At 31.4% G+C, this 22,234-nt stretch overlaps 1 protein-coding gene across 4 annotated transcripts; it reads left to right on the top strand.

The window, feature by feature from the left end:
- The first annotated feature begins 4,227 nt into the window (after positions 1-4,227).
- Positions 4,228-21,576, top strand: LOC106685171 (serine-rich adhesin for platelets). 4 transcript variants are annotated; one of them, XM_067052253.1, is made up of 3 exons: positions 4,228-4,483; positions 6,749-6,915; positions 15,258-19,550. In XM_067052253.1, exon 3 carries the CDS (start codon positions 15,463-15,465, stop codon positions 19,477-19,479), a length of 4,017 nt encoding a protein of 1,338 aa, XP_066908354.1. In that variant the 5' UTR covers positions 4,228-4,483; positions 6,749-6,915; positions 15,258-15,462; the 3' UTR covers positions 19,480-19,550. The 4 variants fall into 4 exon arrangements, with proteins under 4 accessions (XP_066908354.1, XP_066908355.1, XP_014283208.1 ...); XM_014427723.2 differs by lacking the exons at positions 4,228-4,483; positions 6,749-6,915 and adding exons at positions 8,220-8,551; positions 21,077-21,576 and having other exon boundaries at positions 15,258-17,856; XM_067052254.1 differs by lacking the exon at positions 6,749-6,915.
- Positions 21,577-22,234: the final 658 nt, after the last annotated feature.

Genomic DNA, 22,234 nt, shown 5'->3' with positions numbered 1-22,234 from the left:
TCAAAAAACCTGGTGCGTTCCACGTATCACCCACTTTCACTTTCAACTATTTTGAGCTGAAATTGATTCTAGCTCGTTTTATTTTACAGAAATTTTCATACTATTCACTTTAAACATATTTTCCTATACTAATTTTCAAAATAATTAGTTTTATTTTATTATATTTTATATGTATATATATATATATATATTCTTATTTTTATTTATACAGATCATGATCGTGTTTTCTTTTATCTAGATATTTCTTTAGCATAATCAATTTGAATTTGTTTCTCTTTTAATTCAGTGAATACTATTGCTATTATTTACATTTTTTTTCTTTTTTCTGTTTTTTTTCCATCTAATTTCGTATATATTGAATAGATTGTGGTGGCAAGATTAACGTCTTCAGCAAAGAGAGTGTTTGAAATAGGTTTGCCACTGTCGAAATTATTATCAACATTTTTATTTCTTCTTACATCAACAAGTATATTTCTTTTAAATCTATTTTTAATTATAATTCATTTAAAGTTTCATTATTTTACATTTGTTTTAGTGGCAAACCCATTTGAAACCTCTCGCCATATGATCAATTACAATTAATTATGGAGAACTTGTGTGTTGTTATCTAAAAAAACTGAACGTTTATATTTATAATAATTGTGATCGTGTTGTTTTAATTTTCAAGAATGAACGTTGTTGTTTACGATAATAAAGACCTAAAGATTCATCTTTATTATTATATAATAGAAACACGCACTAAAAGATAAATATTTGAACACTACTACTTAATGTCCTTAATTTTTGGCAGATCGTATTACTTCTCTTTAATAAAATAAAATAATAATACAATAAAAAAATCCAAATAAGTCTTTTATATGACAGATGGACAAATTTCGAATTTAACAGAAATAATAATGTTCCCCCCAGTATAGCAGAAATTATAAAAATAGAGCATCTAAATAAAATACATCCAAGGGCCGCCCGTAGCTCACTGGTTAAGATACAGTCTTACCAATTTGATGTCTATTGGCGGTCCCACAAAATGAAAAACTTTGGCGCCCAACCATGGTTAGGTAATATAGGACTCGAATGGGAGTCATGGCCGAAAAAATATCCTGTTCTCAACCTTTCAATGAATGCTAAATTGTTGTAGAGCCAATACTGAAAATACTAAGAAAGATTTGATGGAGTTATCCTGTCGACTGAAAGGACCATTTATCTTCGGAAGAATAATGCCGAGACTGTAAACTTATTTTTACTGAAATTTTTGAATAGTGAGCTCAGAAATGCTTGTTCTAGGTTTTTTTAAATCGACATATTTGTATTTAATAAAATTATTTCCATGGCAACTTTTTCAGTACAATGCCGGTTCATAAACATCTAGTAAATGCATTTTGCAGCTCACCAACACAGCAGAATTAATTACACAAAATTTACAGTTTCATCATAGTTCTTCCAGACCAGTGATGTGTTAAATAAAATTAACTCATTTAAATTTTTTTTTTTTGAGTGATGGTTGTGCTAGAGAGAAGTGAAGATACACAAATGGTTGACATGATTTCCCATATGAAATCATGAGGTTTTAAAATCATGAATATGGGACAGTGGTCCCGAAACATTGTACAATGTCATGAATAATTAATTAATATTTCATTCAAAAATGGAAGTCATTAACCTCAAAATTTTTTAAATTAATTGACTCACCAGACTTCCTAGAGAGATAATCCAGATAAAATTAACATTTTCATAGCTATTGTGATGGAAACATTTTTTTCAAAGAAACAGAATACCCACTAATGAGTTTCTCACCATTCACCATTATTTTTTTCGAATTTGTTTGATATATATATTTTATTTCTCTAAAATCCTCAGATTTCTGATGGTTTATATTATGTCCATATTATAAACCAACTCTTTTATTTCCGGAAAAGTGTTTTACGAATGAATTAAGAATCCTCTTCTCTCATTAAGTTAAATATTAAATTCTTTCATAGTTTATATTTATCCGTTTTTCACTACTAATAACAAATTGAAACGGTTAATAGTTTCCAACAAATAAAATTAATGGTACTTTATTTGAAGATTTTTTGGAAATCTGAAAAAAATTGATATCAGTTAATATATTTCAATGAGGATAACTCCAAGTTGATATCAAATATCCCGTGGTTGTTCATTTATATACCGAGTTCAATCATTATGTAACCATTTTTTAAAAGATTGATTCTATAAAGTGGCCCTTCTGCCTACAAGATTTTGCAGTAATAGCTCTAAAATCCTAGGCATATATTCGTTTTAAAAATTTAGCTTCAGTTACATAATTTTTTTTGTTTTAGACTTAGGGTGTTCAAACAGATAAAGCACGGACAAACCATTTTTCAAGACCTGGTTATTTGAACTGAGGGACCTCAAACGTGTGTTTCCATCGAAAACTCCAACTCGGAGTTTCGTACGATCGCAGTACTTTCCCTTACTTTGTATTCCAAATGTAGGAACATGAAACTAAAAAGTCATAGCCTATCTTCAGTTTGCGCGTTGTAATCTCATTATCTGATGATGGAAACTCAGAGAAAAGGCTATCTGGGTGATTATTTAATAGTACTTGAGAGAATTAAGGATTAATTTTGGAATCTTACAATTTCTTAAAAATTGTTCGTTATATTAGTTTACCTGTTGAATGTCTTTTCAAATGATGGATTAATGTCCAAGGATTCCCATCTATCCAAAATAAATACATAACTGCTTAAAGTGGTACTTAAGTCTTCCAGGTTATCGATAAACGCCCCTACCTAGCAAGGCACTGTATATTCAGGGCCTACTTCAATACCCTCAGGACATTTATTATGTAGACAAAAAATTTTTTTTATATACACATTACTTGCCTTGGGCCTTTATTATTATTCTTTTCTTTTTTTCAAATTTACATGTGCCTTTTGACATAATGTAAATTAGTACTCCAGTAAAATACATCCAATCTGGATTATTGCGGAATCGTGAATGGAGAAAAAAAATATTAAAGGAAAGACTACCACGGTTCTCAAAAATCTTAAAGTACACCTTTAAAGTGATCGAGTACAGTGAATTACACACACACCAAAAAAAATTCACAGTGTCTAGTTTTACTCTCCCCCATAATTTATTCAGTCAGGCATGACATTGGAGTGGAATGTCACTGGCCCTCTTGTGAATTCATGAAAAAGAAAAAAAGAAATATTTTTACCTATATGGTTTTAAAAACAGATGATTATTATTTTGCATTATGGAAAAAAGTATACGATGTATGGCTTGGTACTTGGAGGAAGGAGTACAACGGAGGGTGTAATTTGGCAGAAAAAGTGAAGTCAAAAAAAGACGATTCTTATGTGCCTTTTAGGGGCGAGGCAAAGGAGCAAAAGAAGAGTACGAGTCAATCACTGGCTGTCTTCTGTTTCACTTTAGATTATTATGGTGAATATTCCTATCAACCTCAACGTAACCTTCCTTTCGTGGGCGTTGCATTTTTGACTTAACTTTTGCTCTGAAGAAAGTAGGTTTATGCTACCCCCAGCTTGGTAACATAGATAAGGGGAAAGATGAATTAATCTCTCACTAGAGGAAAATTAAATAAGAAATAATTATCTATGGTTTTTAATTTACTTATCCCTTTATTAAATGGAGTAATTTACACATCTTAAATAAAAATAAGATAACAATTTAATTCAAAAAAAATATTTCGGTTCAGTTGTTGTTGTTTATTGGCGCGACAGACCGTGGAGGTCCAAGGCCTCGCGCGATGTACTTAAGAAATACATCGCGCGTTTCTTGACGTGGTTTTCATAGGGTGGGTCCGTCACTCCCACACCTATTTTTGTGAGTGTCACCCATTGGCTAACGGGCCTCACAAATGCCCGGGGAGAGATTGTGAGCGGTTCAGTAATCCATGGAATAAATTAAATTCTGACCCAATATAATAATTATAAGCTTTTATAAGGTCCTATTACTGACGCTAACGATATAACTAAATATCTTTTCCTATAAGTATATCTACAAAGACAAAGGTATTTTTTTTTTGGCCCTATGCGGGCTAACCATAGTTGGGGGTCAAGTTTTTCATTTTGTAGGACCACCACTCAATGAAAATAGTTAACACCCCAAGGCCGGATTCGAACCGGCGCCGCCACCTGATCTTTGAACTGTAAGACTGCGCCTAACCGCCTTTCAAATTCAAATACAGCTGATTTAAAACACATGTAAAAAAAAAATCTTTAAACACATGGGCTTTCCAACTTAACCAGAATAAAGGTTACTCATAATACTAAGAAATATAATGAGTAAGGAAAGTGACCAATATCACAAATATTATGGGAAGACGCAAAATGTTTTAAAGACAAGATCTTCACTAGCTTGCAGGAGGTTCGCTATGGAATGCTGGAAAATCTTTGTAGGTTTGGGTTATCACAGTTGAAAACAATGGTTCTTGGGACAGCAGCAAAGAAATTAGTAACAGCTAATTGTCATTTCCGAGGTGAGGCATACTACAATAATTTAGCTAATTGCATGTTATAAAAAACGCCCAACATAAACATAAATACAAAGTAAAAATTTCAAATTAAACTGGAAGTAATTTTCAGCTAACTCCATTCGATGGAATATGATGAAAATGGAGAAGATGGTAGGGGGAAGGGGGTAACGGTCAGCCAAAACAAACAAAACACGAATAAACAAAAAATTATTTATTCGTGCCGACGTTTCGACCTGAGATTGATGAGTTTAGCCGGATTAATAATTTTTTGTTTATTTTTATTTTTTTTGCTGAGCACCTCCCCCGATCATCTTCTTCACTTATTAAGTATCTATACCTCGAACATGATGTAAAACTGTTTTTCAATTTTTTACCTCAGTCTAGTGCGCAGAGATGATAGTGTTGTGCTGTGAATATAGGATAGTCATCGAAAATAGTTAAGGATTAAAATATTTCTATTTCTTACATGAAAAGTAAATATTTTTTCCATTAACAGTTTTCCCTTCTTTTTTTCGGAGAATACTTTTTTTAACAGCAAACTCACATTTTATGTTGGAAAATAATTAAATTTTTTTGTCTGGACTAAACACCAGGAATAGGGAACGTTAAAAAATAGATATTGAACTATTTCAAGAGCGCTCCATCGAAAGTTTATGTTACTAAAGAAAAAAATGTTCTTCTATTTTTCATTCGGTGGAAAATAGCTTGAATACCGTACAAAAACACATCTTAGAATCTTTTTTTAAGTGGAGCTTGCTAAAATTTGCTTATAAAATAGAAATCTTTAGGTTCAATATTTTTTGAGAAAGTTTTTTAAATACTAATCTTTTTTTTCGAACAACAATAAACTTGTAAATATTTTTTGAAAAATATCAGAAATATGGTCTTCTTGATATTTGCCTAATCTTATAATCGTTATAAACTACTGTGGACATAAATAAGTTAGGATTCAGAAAACTATTATCCTTCTTACTGTTCTTCAAGGAAGCGAAACGTTGCCTCTTACAAGGGAGGAATGGCGTCCTAACAATTTAGAAAATAAAATACTACGTAAAATATTTGGTACGAAAAAAGATGATCTAACTGGAGAATTTAGAAGGCCGTATTGCGGGAACTCCATGCAGTAAACATAGCTGAGGTTATAGCATGTCGACGAATAAGATGGGTATGTAGGGTCTAATAATGAACGGATCCCTATAACTTTAATAAAACCTGAATTGACGGAAAAAAGTCCGAGGGTTAGACTGAAGAATATGTTGGAGGGGTACGTCAAGACTGATCTTGTGGCTTTGGGGTTAGGTAGGTATCACTACACAGGCCTGTGTAGACAGCGGCTGGTGGTAACGGCATCGAACCTTCGGACTCATTTTATTATTATATTATAAACTAGCATTTAGAGAGCTTAAAATTGAGCCTAAAAGTGAAAAGGGTGCTTGGAACTTTTAGCGCTGTACGTCTCACAAGTTGTAAACTTAATTAAAGGTTATGTTATATAATGGGTTACAAATTTATTTATAAAAATAACAAGATAATCTCAGTATCTTGTACTAATGCAATCTATCAATCCACGGCTTACTTCAGTTTTTTATCTGCCATCAGCCCATTCTTGTCTTTGTGAAAAGTCCAACAGCCATTTGTAGGTCTGTTATCAGTAAATAATATAGAATAAAAAATAGTCCATTAAATATGGAGTATTTTTTTTATAATCAATCTTTATTTATTGACAGATATTACTATCTGCCACACCATTGTGAGCAATAGGTAATAGTGATGAATGATCACATTCTTACTAAAATAAAATAAAATAAGAATGAAAAATAAATAAAATCTCTCTTAAAATATATACAAACAGAAGGATAAAGAAAATGAACATAATCAAACTATATACATGAAAAAATAAATAAATAAAATTAAATAATGATAAAAATAAAAAAATCTAGTCACATTTACACTCCTATATACAAAATTTACACAATCGACCTGAGGATCCCTGAGCCCACTCTATCTCCCACGTGTGAGGGGTAGAGCAGAGCTCGTAAGATCCCAGCGCATCCCTCTCACCGCATCACTGGTAATGAATGAGCCAGTGGGCTAAAGCCGCAAACACTCAACTTGAGTGGAGAATCTGACCAATGGCTGGAGTATTAACGATATATATTTGAAAAAATTTCGCCAACCATGAGGCTTGGCCCAAATATTATTATTTTAAAAACCGCAACATTATTTCATAAGAATAGGTTTTGAACTTAACATAATTGAATCAAATAGGTCCTCAAGAGAAGCCCAGACATGCAACAGTGCATAACATTCATTCAGTACATGTGCATTTTGATTTGAAAATAAACGGAAAAGCATTGAGGATTAAGATATTAAAAAGTCAGAATGAACTGAACGTCGAGGTAAAGAAATTTTTATCAAGCTGGAAAACTTCTTATGTAAGTAGGCAAATGATCACTTTACTTAATTTTTTACAGGTGTTTTTATTGAATAATATTAAATTATGTCTCATTTAGGGACAATGGTAGTGGGGATAGAAGTTTATCCGCACAGTATTTATAGAAAATAAAAATTAAATAAATAATAATAAAAAAATCAATAGAAAAAGAAACAAAAGTAATACACAAAACAAAACTAAACTTGATCCTAAAGAATGTAAAATAAATATCTAAACGTACTTTAAGGAAGTGAAAAAAAAAAATTACTGGGTGCCTTCTGTTTTAGTTAAGATTACAATGGTGAACATTTCTATTAACCTTAACCGATCGAAAATCTTTTAAAGACAAATTTTGGACCCGATTGGATAAGCATAGATTCATATATAGATTATAAAAATATAGTTGCTCGATGTCACAGCGAGATTGATGAAGATGAGAATGAAATGTGTGTCAATAACGACGAGAATAAAAACGCGTTTATAAGAGTTACTGAACAATAATTATTCCTTTATTTTTATTATACAACGGGTTTTTAAATTTATTTTATATTGTATTCAAATTAATGTTTTTTCAAATTTTTATTTTTTAATTAACATTATTTCGAACTGACTTTTTTTTATTTTATTTTTTTTTTTTTTAGCACAAAAGTAATGCTATGTTCATATTTTCTCTTGAAATTTCTCCAAGAAATAACTTGGTGTATTTTTTTTAGAAAGTAAAACTGTATTTCTGATTTTTTTTTTCCAATATTGTTATTTAGATTCATTGGAAATTACAGTTAATTACCGAGCTCGGTTCAAAATCAGCTCCATCGAAAATATAAATTCTCAGAAAGCTAAAATAATTGAAGTTATTTTTAACTCCGTTCTTAATTTTTTTTTTCCGAAAATCACAAATATAAGTTCTATTTGAAAATCACAAATATAAGTTCTATTTGAAAATCACAAATATAAGTTCTATTTGAAAATCACAAATATAAGTTCTATTTGAAAATCACAAATATAATTTCCACATGAGTCCACCAACCCACACAGTATTGGGGACAAGTAGGGTAAGTGAATGTACTCGTATTGTGCGCGCAACGCACTTGATTATTTTTTTCGTAGAAGTCAACATAGTGACAATATTAATTAAACATATGTTAAAAAAAATTATTAACAAAAAATTTCAAATTTGCATTTAATTGTGTCAAATTGGTTCAGAGTTGCATTAAACAGAATTTGGTGTATCAACTTATCTTATTAATGTGAATGTTCATTGTTAACTAACACTTCTGTTCATTAGAACAATAAAACAAATTAATTCATTGTTGTATTTCATTACACCGTTCCCGGGTCGGTTATTCTGGTATTATTACGCGAGTATTAGACTCAGGCGGATAAAATGGAAATCGCACTATTTTTCTTGGTCAAGGAATTGGTTATATACCATTTATTAAACGATATCGAGACCGAAGCCTAGTATAGTGATTCCACATGGTTAGCCCTTGTCATATGAAGTTATTTTTTCTTACTGTCTTTAGCGATCTATTTAGATGGGTTTTCGTTCATCTCACGAATAGTTTTTAACTATGATACAACAGAAAGCGAGGACTCGAGACTAATGTTGAAATGTTGACAGTTAAGGATTGTATTCTGTAAGTAATAAGGATTTTCAAACAATTAAGTTTTCGTAAATAACTATTAAGTAAAATTTGTCAATTCTCACCAAAAAGTTTACTAGTTTGTTTTTTCGATTAGAAGAATCCAGTTATGAAAAAAACATTACCCACGGTTAATTTAACGATAATTGAAAAATTCTTTTACATTGATATGTTTTATAATCACCTGATAGATATACCATTTGTATCAATTATCTGTTAATCTATTCGAAAGAGAGGTTATGTATGACTGTGGTTACATTATGTTTAGTACTACTAATTATGACTTTTATTTATCTTTTTGACATATTTGTTCAATGCATTGGAAAATTTGACTAAGTAATGCTGATACAGTCCAGTACAAGTCAGGATGGACTAAATTTCTAATAAGTGGAAAATTGTGGGCTCCTGGGATGGAAACCATGGTTTTGCATGAGAGTTGTAGACATCTCTCTTCTTCCTTACGGTCCAGTAAAATTGCATGTTAGCTTACAACAAATTGCAAACTAATTTCTCTCAGTGGATTCTAATGTAAAACTATTTGCAAAAGATGATAGTAAAAAAGTTTACGCCTCTCTGAGGATGCATCTTAGGACCAGATTTTTCAAAATGTCCACCGTATATTTTTAATTTTATAGCCAATTGATTGCGCAAATTTTGATATTTAACAACTATGTGTGCGGAGATATACTCACCTTGTACTTTAAAAGGAAACGTTATGTTAACGGGATACGGTACAGTGGATTTTGTGTAGTGCAGTACATTTTAGTTTATAACTAAAAACCCAATTTAATTGAATTTTTTTTTCATTGTTTTGAGCTTCTTATATTCTGAAGTAAAAAAATCCCATTAAAGTTTCTACATTTGTTATTTTGTTTCTGTACACTTACGCCAAAATTTATTATTGAGAAGATAGGTTTTTTTTTTTTTTTGAACAGCTAACACATACTTCCATTTGGGAAATTTCTAAAAATTTTTTCTAGACTAAGAAAATTATTTATTGAACTCTTTCAGGTCACAACACCGGAACTTTATTTTACTTTAAAAAAAAAATCGCTTATATTTTTATTAATGCTCAAAGTTTTGAAAATTTTCGATGAAACGATACAACGTAAATCATTTTTGTTTAAATGAGAGTGAATTTGATAATATTTTATTTAATTATTGGCTAAAATTTAGTTATCCGTTTTATTTTTATATAAGTATACATTGACAGAAATTAATTTACACTTACGTCTAGTTATATTTTAATTGGCCTAAAAATAAGGTCATTAGTTGCATAATACTCCAAGAATAATGTGAATATGGCAGTGACATTTACCTGCCCCTTCGTGGACTGATGTACTTAATATTTCAAGTAATTACAATAACTAGATGTTTATGTTTCCAAATAGCGCCATGCGCGATAGTAATTATCATAAATCATGGAGTACCTCTAATAATTTAATACTATACAGGTCTAATAATAAAGGGTACTCTGAACTCAGTCAAAAGAGTTTCGAAAATAAACTTGGTATCTATCGCATTTCATTTCAAAATTCTATTTATAGGTCAATAATGTTTCTTTTGGAAGTGAAGTATATTTGTAGCCTCTTCTAGTTATTGTAACCTATTCTAGTTAATGAAGTATATTTGTAGGCTCTCTATAGGATAGTAAAGGGGAGTATTGCGATCGTAAAAAGTTTTAAATTCAAGCTTTCGACGCAAATAAACATTTTAAGGCCCTTTGTGTCCGAATATCTAAGTCCCGCGAAAGGGTCTGTGTGTGTGAACAGCCTAGACTCAAAAAAATGAAGAATTTTAAGATACTGAAATTATAGATTTAAGACGCCTTAAATTCTCCCTGGCTATAGTCCTTCGAACATTAGTCAATGAACCTTACTATGAAACCAACAATGCACTACATCATAACCTTAATATCCTATTCTTATTAGACCTTATTAAATCCAAGTTCATCACATACCATAAGAAACTCACTCATCATCCTAATCTCCTCGTACAAATCCTATATAGCATTTTATCTTACCATTCCCAACAATTCTCCTCGAAGGATGAAATACAGTCGCCCAGAGACCTATTGTAAATAATTGTATTGGAGTTCTGGCAATGGCAAAATTCTGCACTCAAGTCCTGCGTGTACGTGGACACTAACATATCCTCGAATGGATGTTAATACGGGGTTGAGAGTAAAGCGCCGGGATCTCCTGGAGTCCTGCCCTCTCTTACATAAATGGCGGGAAAAGGTCGGCTTGGAGTACCCCATGCTGAATGTAAGTAGGAATGATCTTGTTTAAGATGTTATTTTACTTTAAGTTTAATTTCGTTATTTATTAATTATTATTTATTTGTTTGTTATATTTATTTTTTTCTTTCTTCTGCTTCTTATTTTATTATCAATTAATTTATGTATTTGTAAATATGGTATGAATAAGCTCTATGAACCTCATTACCACTGTCTATAAATATAAGACAGAATGTAATATTACGGAATATTTATATATGTTTAAGATAGATTTTTCACATTTATTTGATTTTTTCAAAAACGGTTTTTGATTGAACTCGGTATGTAAATTTACAATCAATAGATCTTTAATATCAGCTAGGTCTTACCCTCAATGTGTTAGTTCAACTGGACTTAAATGCAGAATCATTTCTTCCAAAGCACTTTTAATTTGGTTTATTGGAAATAATTAACCATTTCACATTGTTAACATCAATAAAAATTATATAAATATGAACTATGAAAGAATTTGATAAATAACCAAAGGGTAAACATAGAGGCAGCATCTCTCCCAATCGCAGTCAGATACACGCCATTGTTATATATTTTTAACTGTTGTGCCAATGACAGTAAAAAAAGTTGATATTCATTATTCGCTCCTTGAGAAACCCTGAAAAACTAATTTAAAAAAAAAAAATGAAATTTTCGCATTTCAGAGGGGCAAATAAACGTTATCTCATGGAATTCTCATAGGATGGAATAAGATCTGAAACAAATGGAATATTTAGGTCATGATGTTGGGTATTGCTTGTTACATATTGTTTGGAGCATTGACTATTGTTTGAAGAACATTGAATTAAAAGGATTGACTACGTTTGATTTTAGAAGTTTTACCTCTCTCCCACTATTTTAGCTCATAAGACCGTTTTAAGGTTTTAGTATTGTCATATAAATAAGTAGTGTGTTATTAGTAGAAAGAATTAGCTCTTAAGATACTAAACCTATAAACCTGGATGGAGCTTTAGAAGAGATACATAGACCTTGAAGCAACTCCCGAAGGAAGATCTGGTAAGGTCACTAAGCAAAAATTTATTTTGGAATCATTCAAACCCTAATTTATATTTTATTTTAAATATGCCAATTCAAATATCTTATTTTACTTGCTTAAAGAATCATGGAATTTATGTAAAAAATAAAGAAAAAAGTAAGTACTTTTTATTTGTTTAAAAGATGTGTATTTTTGGAAGAATAACGGGGAACTTGTTGAGGGGAATGTCAGCAAATTTGCACATTGTAATAACATGCCTTATTTTTACTCTTTGTTATATAAAAGTACTTTGTAAATAAAAAAAAAAGTTGCATTTATGAAATATTTTTCATCCTTTTTGGATTATATGTTTACTATTACTTTAGTTTTCATTTTCTGCAGGTTTTAATTTTATATTGATGGCATATTAATTTTGTGTATGTCCACCAATGTAACTATTTAATACTAAAAAAATAATTTTATTTAAAAGACCTTTCTCACGTTTCTCTTGAAACATGCTATTTGAATTTTCTTAGAATTGTCCGTCTTAATTTCTAGTATTTAAAATTCTGAATTCACACAAGCCATTTTATTATTTTTTTTTTAACTATTGAAAATGTTCGAGTTACAGTATTGGAGGTGTCAGTAAAATTACTTTGAAATCTGATGTCAGAAGGGCTATATCAACTACTAGCACAATATCAACATTGCAATTATATCCTCATTTGTCAATAATATTTTTTAGGAGCACTTCATACTTACCTTCGTCAGGGTTAACATTCAATATTTAAAAGATATCCAAACTATAACAAAATTAAAAGGGGATGGCGATCGAGGAGAAAAAAGAGTTTTCAACTATTTATTTATCGCCGACGTTTCGAGCTAATGCAGTTTTTAAAAAGAGACGAAGAAGATGAGTCATTGTGAGAGTAAAGAATGACATAAAACAAATGTAGGTATACAACCTATCAAAAGCTTGAATAAAATAATAAGGAAGATAAAGATAAGTACAAAAAACTAACTAACATAATAAAGAGTAGTGAATTGACACATCAGATTATATATTATTCAAAAATCTAATTATTTAATTAGCTAAGGAAACATAATTACTGCCACTGTAATTAATACAAATAATATTGTAGCCTTCATTAATATATCTTTTAAACAATATATATTCTGGTGTATCTGTTCACAACTCGTCATTATGTTACTTAGTTTTTTATATTTATCTTTTTCACCCTATTTATTTTATTAATTTTTTTTAGTTTGTATCACTCCTTACTCATACCATGGCTCTACCTTCTTTATATATTTTTATTTTAGGACTGATGAAGACCTACATTGCGGGTCGAAACGTCGTCAACTGTTTATTACATTAATATGATTATATTATCGAATTGATATTTTAGTCATTAATTGTTGAGACTTCTTGACCGCAGCCCTTACCCATCTTATTCAAATTCACAAACATTCAATCATTAAATAAAATATATTTTTTTTTGTATAAAATAATTTTCTACAATTGAAATTTTTTAAAAAATTTTCTGTTCTAGAACGAACATGTGGACTTAACATCTTAAAATGTACATTAACATAGTGTCATGGATTACTTTAAGTTTTGGACGGTAATATACGTTTTGAGGTCATCTGAGTCCCAATAACCAAAATAAATTCTGTGTGTGTTTGTGTGAGTGCGTGCGTGCCTGTGATTGTGCCTATGTGTATGCATTTATCTCAACAGTCTAGATCAAAAACGAAATGCCGTAAGAAACTGAAATTGTACACTTTTTCGTTAAAAGCAACCAACCACTTTATATAAATACTTTTCATACTAAGGATTTACTTGGAAGTGACTACAACGGTAAATCAATGTCGAGTTAAAAGGTGATGTAATGTGGTGTATAGTTAAAAGGAATAGCCTGAGATGGCTTAAATCACGAATACTTAACCCTCTCTGATTTTAATTATTAATGAGTAAATGACAGTTGATAATTGATAACTCCATAAAATCATTCTTGGTATTTTGAATATTGATTTTATGACAATTTAGCATTCACTGAATGGTAGAGAGCGGAATGTAAATGTAACTGTTATATTTCTGTTTTACTGCATTGTAAACGTTTGAAAAAAAGGAAAGTTAAAATTTTGTAAAAAAAAAATCAACTCAAAGTAATTTTGGTAAGTTGAAGTTGATGCGCCCATCGCACCAAAATTTTTAGTATGAACATATGTAAAAGAAAGGAAGTGTTTGTGTTTTAATTTTGTTTCTGCACTCGAATGTTTTTATTAGGAAATAAGAATAAATATTAATTTATAATTTAATTCAAAGAACGTTGAGTATTTAAGGTGTTAGCACCGTCTGTATCGTCATTGTGTGTTGTTAGTTTTGTAGAGCTGTTCTGATCTACTAGTTTTTTTTAAATTATTACGATTTGTATTTTGATCCAGTGATTAAAAATGAGATTAAATTTGAATTCCTTCTCCCTGTCTTTTAATGTAATGTAAGCATTAATTCGTCACCACTGGCACATAGGCTAGTTAATCTAAACCATTCAGTAACAAAATAAAATTTCCTAATTCATTCCTACTGATACAAATAATTGCTCGAAACATTAAAAAAAAACCTTTAATGTGTGCCTTCCGTCATTAATGAAAAAAAAAAACCGACAAAAAGAAGTAATATCTCTAAAAAAACTCAGTTGTAAAAACATCCCTCCCTTAAACGCAAAAAAAAAAATCAGTCCAAAACCTATAATGGGTATGAGTATGGATAACTTGAGTAGCAGTTCTGGTATTTCAACTATGTTAATTAGTTTAATGGTTACCTTGCTTCTTGAGTACTAATCGACGTCCTGCCGAATTTTACCTTCAGTTTTCATGAGCTGTTTCGTGTTCCGACCCGTGTAACAGTGTGACCCGAGGCTTTTTGATACCACTGATTTTGCGGCTGACATCTTTAGGCTGCTCCTTTTTTTTTTTTTGCGTATGAAGGAGATATTTTTACAACCGAGTTATTTTTTGAGAGATTGTACTTTGGTGAATAAATCACTTTTTCAGACGCGTGCATACCACACACAGTCGTTCACATGCCATTCAAGAAGAACATTTATTTTTATATCCCTGTTATATTGTCCAGTTCACTGTGTAATTATTTACACTGGCCCAATTTAGGTGGTTGTTGTAAACCATTTTATGATCTTTCAAATGAGCGGCTATTATTTGTCAGGAGATTTATATTTTATATCTTTAACTATTTTTATAGTTTTTCTATAAAGCCTAAAGCCTTTCTCAATAAACGGTCATTCTAAAATATTATTGAAATCGGACTGAAATTACTTGACATTAGCGCGCTCAAACGTAATCTGTTCAATTTTGTGTATTAGTATAGATATTTTATCATTTACTTATCTTTTTTTCATGTTTTTTTTGTAAGCGAAGAGTAATAATTGTTTCAGAATATGGACCTATTTCAAGCTCTGCAACGCTTTTATAATTTACAATGACAGAAAAGTTGAACAAGGAAAAAGGACACACTTAAAGGACAGTTTTAGTGAATTTATTAGGAAAAGTAAAAACGCCATAACTTTACTTAATGAAGATATACTGGAAAGTAACAAAGTTCTAGATAAAATCGCCTCTGATTCAAATAGGATAGATCGAATGAGTGGCTTTGAAGATCAGCAAATTAAAAAAATTGAAGATCTACTAGACAGTAAAGTGTTAGGTAACTTAGGAAGTGCCCAATTAATTGATGAAAATTTTTTCCATTTTAACCAAGATTCCAATTTTAATGTGCATCATACTACGAAAGTTCGAAAGATAAATATTCCGAAAAAAAGGAAAATGTCATCTAAGGCTTTACAAGGCTTGTATAGACAAGTTTTCTCTCACATTCCGTTGCCGGATTCTACCCATGATTTACGAGAAACGCCTACTTCAAGTTTGTTGCACTATTTTGAAAGTTCTGCAACCCGTCAATTTATGAGAATTAAAATATCGACCAAAAGTTTAGACGACCATTCTGAGAGTTTAACACCTCAACCAGTAACAAATGAAGAAACTTCTAGCAGGCGTTTACACAATCGTTCCACTACTTCTATAACACAACCAGTATTGGATGAAGAAATATCCACGATTTGTTTAGACTACCAATGCGACTCTTCTACAATGGAACCAGAGTCGGTTATAGAAACATCCACTAGTGGTTCAGAGTACCAGTACGACTCTTCTACAATGGAACCAGTATCGGTTACAGAAACAACCACAAGTTTAGATAGTGACTCAGAGGATTCTGTGACGGAACATACATTTGGTAAAGAAACATCAAAGCCAAGTTTAAACAGACACTCGAGAGCTTCAACGAGGCAACATGATTTGGGTAAAGAAACATCTACGATAGTTATAGATAATCACTTATACACCTCTACGACGGAACATTTTTCGGATAAAGAAACATCTACGACAAGTTCAGAAAGTCACTTACACGCGTCAACGAAGCAACATGCATCACACAATGAAACATGGATGACATCTTTAAAATATCACTCAAACATCTCAACGACGCAACATATATCGGATGAAGAAATATCTACGACCTTTTTGGATAATCACTCATACGCTTCTGCAATGCAACATGTATCACATAAAGAAACACGCACGACATCTTTGAAACATCACTCAAACTATTCAACGACGCAACTTATATCGGATGAAGCAACATCTACGACAGGTTTGGATAATTACTCAGAAGCTCCTGCAACGCAACACGTTTCGGATAAAGAAACATCTATGACAAGTTTGGATAATCACTCAGAAGCTTCTGCAACGCAACACGTTTCGGATATAGAAGGATTCAAGATAAGTTTAGACAATAACTCATACGATTCTACTACCCAACATGTTTTGGATAAAGAGACACACAGTGTAAGTGATCAGTCAAGTGTAAATGATCACTCAAACCCCTCAACAATACAACCAAACTCAACTATTTTAGAAAATCACTCGGAGTCCTCTACAATACTACAACTGTCCAATAACGAAGCATCTACAAATTTCGAGATTTTGTCAGAGGCGACTACGACACCACCAGATTCGAATAAAGATCAATATTTAGGGTTACCTCAGCTATTTGGATCGCATAAAGTAATTCCAATTCATAACCTCAACGAATCACATATTTGTATTGATATAGGCGATATATGTAATGATAATGAAACAAAAGAACACATAAGAAAACATTCCGAGGAGAACCCTGATTTAAGGGCTAAAACGGATACAACGCTCTCAACACCAACTGTTGCTACCACAACTGTATCGACGACACGAAGGAGTTTTTATCCAGGCTTAACTTTATTAAAACCCCCCTTCTTGATAATTGAGAAACCAACGGCTCAACCAGTGACCGCATTAGCCCATATGGAATTCATAGGTCAGATAACATGTCACTGGGTATGTGACAGCAAAAATGTTTCGAATGAAGCAAATGAGACTCTCAACCAAATCATTCTTTCGAGTTCTATTTCGAATAGAAAGCGTGAGTCTTTGTTTCCTTCCAGTACTTCACAACCATCTGATAAAGTGATGGTTATCCCAAGTACTATGGCTGCCACAGCAACAAACAAATTGACTACACAACACACTGGTGATCTTTATGCAGTCGCCGATGAAGAAGTTTGTCCTGAAAGACAGGATTTTACTGTAGAAAATGTACAAAATTCAACCTGTTCTGATGATGATTCCCATGAAACCAATTTCATGCCGGAAGGTGTAACCATGACTTGTGCCTATTCAGAACTGACAGTGGCTCCAGAGACCTGCAGTGACTTATCGCCTATAACAGAAACATGTGCAACAACGGAAACAGAAGACATAGTTGATGCACCAGAAAATGTTAATGAATTAACAACAGTCGAACCAGACATATCTGACTTGCCAGAAGTACTCATCGATGACACTTCAGAGCCGCCAGAAAATCTTAATATTAGCAGTACTACGGCGGCCACGACCAAAAAATCTCGCCTTATTGATGCTGGTATTTTCACCAAAACTACCAAGGTACCATTTGATTTTTTATTTATGACAACTAATTGTATTATAGACAAATCACGTTGTACAACTAGGGCGTGTATTAAGTACACCCCTTCTTTTTTATTTATGAATTGCGAGACGCGTAATTTAACAACACGTAATTTTTTATTTCCCGGTTGTAAACCTTTTACCAAAAAGCAGTTCTTAAAAAAAAAAAAAAAAAATCAATGTGGAAATGCGAACTTAAAAACTCATTTAAATATTGCCCTTAATGGCAAAGAAAGGGAAGTGTTATGTATCCCATTGTACTTACAAGATTTCTTCAATTCAGTGCCTGGCATAACCATGTCACCAGATGTTGCTAAGACGTCTTCAGCTCAAAATAATAATCCACGAATTATTTATAAGAATATTAAAAAAAAATTAACATTACCTTGTAATTTGGAAGAAATTAGTCAGTATTTTAAGTCTGATGATGATGACTGTTCTACAATGGAAATGAGACCAGTGCCTGAAGAATGTGAGACGGTTCCTATTTGTTCTACAACGGTACCTGAGGAATGTCGGACGGTTACTACCTGTCCAACAATACCTGATGAATGTGTGACAAATACCTCTCTTTCATCGACAACTGTTAGGAAAAGCTCAACTTCATCTACAACAAGTACACAACCCGCGACTAAGATAACAACTAGTACCAATAAACAAACTACAGCAATTACGAGTACGATTAAAACAACTAGTACAAAGGAACAAAGCACTAAAACACCAAAAATCACAAGTACTAGTCAAAAAAGCACTGCTGAAATTACTACTACTAATCAACCAAGTACTGCAATTACTACTACTAATCAACCAAGTACTGCAATTACTACTACCAATAAACCAAGTACTGCAATTACTACTACCAATAAATCAAGTACTGAAATTACTACTACGAAAAAACCAAGTACTGAAATTACTACTACTAATCAACCAAGTACTGAAATTAGTAATAATAAGAGCACCGCACTATCTTCTACGGTCACTAACACACAGAAGACAGCAATGAACATTAGCGAAGAAACGTCTGGAAGATCATCTACAACAAACGGGACGACAATCCAGCAATCAATGACTATAGGCGAGGCCAATCCTGGTGAACTCCCTTCTTCTAAAGGGACTATCTGCGTACCGTCCACCTGCCCGACCGAAATGACTGGTAATACTTCTACCACCACCGTTTGTGTTCCTGTCACTTGCCCGGATGGAAGTTCCACGCAACGAAAAAATACAACTGAGAGGAATCGTAATTTTTCACCATTAGTAGATGTCCTCATAACATTCCCTGTATTTATGGATCAAGTGACCAAGGGAAAAAAACATGGTCTTTTCAGAAAGATAAAACACAATAATATTGTTGTCCACCTACGCAATTTGATTTCAACAATGAAAACTCACCGCTATAATGGAATCCAGGCAGAAAACGTAATTGTAACAAATACAGATGTTTCAAGTAAACCCAAATCATTTTTATCCAATGCCCGCAAGAAACAACACTCTGATGGTAAAGTTAAAAGCCCGAAAAAACCACTTGAAATCTTTATTCTCGATCCAAACCTGGCACTCTGGAGACAGGGCCTCAAGTCAGTGATTCACCGTACTGAATGACGCTTAAAGAAACCCTACTAAAAGACAATAAAGTTTTAAGAAACTGCAATACGAAATTCCATATATTTATTAAGATAGAATATCCAAAAACAAGTAGAAAACACACCTACATTTTATTAATTACCAATTGAATAGCTATGTGGATGAACATGGTATGTGATATTTTGGAAAAAATAGGACTGTTGCTTGGAAGAATATTTCAAATATTTCTTTTAATATAGAGACTTGTTTCATTTGTCAAAACCTGAATTTGTGGCATTTTGTAGTCTAATAATACACAAAAAAAAAAAAAATCATGACATCTAATTTTTCTCAATTTTAAGTGTTTGTGACACAACATGTTCTTACACGGAGCTATTCAAATATCTTGACAAATATTTGTTTTCTTTAATATTGTCGTAATTATATTTACCTGTATTTCTAATATTTAAACAACAGAAAACAGTCCTCAGTTTTAGTATCAGTGTCATATTTGTTAAACGTTTTCCTGATAATTTACAAATTATTAAGTATTCCTTTTTGAGTCATGGTTTGTATATCATTAGGATTTTAACGTCTTTAAGTTAAGCTTAATTTATTTATTAGTTATTTTTTATTTCGTTTATCTTGACATTAAAACATTTTACCGTGGTTGTTAAGAGTATATAGGCGCTATACCTTGTCACAAGTGAAAAATTTAAAATGATGTTCAATCTAAACTTGTGTAAGAAATTTAGAAAGCCTAGGTTTAAAAAAAAAAATTGTCTTTTTCAAAATAATAGACCTATTTTTGTATCGAAACGATCAAAAAACGGTTACACAATGTACATATTATTATTCATTTAAAGTGGTGCCCATTTAAATTTTTTAAGGGTTGTCTAGAAAGGATTTGGTTTTTAATACAATTTTGAGTATCTTGTAACTGACTGCTTTGCAATTTTGGTTATTCCTGAATACGAATATGCCGGGTTCCATAATACCAAATTCAATTACATACGAGATAGGTATTTTGGAAAATTTGATAGTTATGTTTTTATTTTCCCTACCACCAACATTTTTTAAAATTTTTATTATTATATCCTTGGGTTTATTTTAGTGAGCCAGTTGAGTCCAAAAACTCACTGTCGAGTATTGGTCTGTGACACAAACCAAGCGTGCAAGCTACCTGGGGTAGTGTAAAAAACGTTTCTGTAGACTGTAGCACCAAAACTGTTATAATGGCTTCGATGGTATCTGTTTGATACCTTTTCACTTATTGTATATAGAAAAAACTGGAAAAATTGTTATGATGAATAGGAAATTTTATTTGTACATAAATTAAAGTATAAAATTTCACGAAAAATACTCTGGAATCACTTGAAAGGTAAATAAATTTTCTAAAAAAAAAATAAAATAAAATAATAATAATAAATAATACAACAAAAACATGAATTCTAATATTTAGTATGAATTATGATATATTTTCGGTAACGCCGATTTTTCCAAATTTCGTTTTAAATAGTTTGAGACTCAGGTTATTTTGTTTCATCGCCCCCTTAATGCCAGTGGCTAAGACTTTTTAATTCTTTTTTTGCATTTCTTGGCTTCACAAACTAATTTTTATCTTTTCTACTTACAGTTGGAGCATAATGTTCTTGGATCTTCGGAAACAATTGGTGGTTCGAAACCCTCTGCCACAAAACGTTCTAAGAAATGGTCACTGTTGATACCTGCTCGTTTATTGACCTCCAAATAAAAAAAATAAATAATTTTACTAAAAAGATATTGAAACTAATGACAGATAATATTCATAAAACAATAAATGATTCTATTGTAAACAAATTTTACCACTATAATGGTATTGAATAATATTTAAAAATAAATGGAAACTTAAATTTTTCTTTATCCAAAAGAAAAATCATTTTTTTTTGTTTTTTGAAAAAGAACAAAAAATGTCTGCTTTGAGTATGCAACTACTAATTCAGTTCACTGGAAACCAAATAAAGGTGTCGGTGAAATATTGTGAAGAAGTTTTAAATATTTGTTCGTGTGCTTTTTAGTGTGTTGATTACGAATTTAAACTCTGTGTCCTCCACTTTTTTTCTTCTAAACTTATTACTTGTAAACCATCGATTATTTAAATAACCTCTAATGTTTATTATTTTTGAAATAAAAGAAGATTAAATTTCTAAAAATTTTGATTTTAATGATTATATAGTTTAGACGCTTCATTTTAAATTGTGGTCAAAATCATAGAACCTGAAAGAGATCTCGACTGAAACAATTGACGTCTCAAAATTATAATTAACAAAAAAAAATATAACTGAAAAATATTCAAAACCTCTCGTTGCTTCCGAATCAAAATTTAAATGGCTCTTTTAGTATAATTTTATTTATTTCAGAAAAAAAATTGAGACCATGATGTTGAAATCATCTTTAAATTTAGCTAAAAAACATAAATGCGCGAATTTTCACAACTTCTCTAAGCCATCCCATTTATGGTCCTTCTTTGACTACTTAACCGCTGTCCAGGCCACAAAAAAAAAAAAAAAAAAAATTAGAGTACAAACATTTATGGTACAAGGTTTATGTAACTAAACAAATGTTTTCATGATACGAGAACAAAAAAATATTTGTTTTTTTTTGTATCCGGAAAACATTGTAAACATAATCCCGAAAATCATAAATGATTAAATTTTCAGATCTTCTCTAAAACTTGGTTACGGAATTTACACTCTGATTATAATAGGGAAGTTAAATTTTTGTTTTGAGAATCTGAAGTATTTATATTAAAATA

The sequence above is a fragment of the Halyomorpha halys genome, unplaced genomic scaffold (assembly GCF_000696795.3).
Source record: "Halyomorpha halys isolate HHAL.00 unplaced genomic scaffold, Hhal_1.1 Scaffold664.1, whole genome shotgun sequence".
Classification (NCBI taxonomy): domain Eukaryota; kingdom Metazoa; phylum Arthropoda; class Insecta; order Hemiptera; family Pentatomidae; genus Halyomorpha; species Halyomorpha halys.
This window is presented reverse-complemented; position numbering and strand designations above follow the sequence as displayed.

Bases quoted from the DNA above. Each gene is read 5' to 3' on its own strand.
- LOC106685171 (XM_014427722.2), top strand. From the start codon at position 8,526: ATGTTGACAGTTAAGGATTGTATTCT. The intron at 8,552-15,257 runs GTAAGTAATAAG...TAATTGTTTCAG, and splicing joins ACAGTTAAGGATTGTATTCT to AATATGGACCTATTTCAAGC.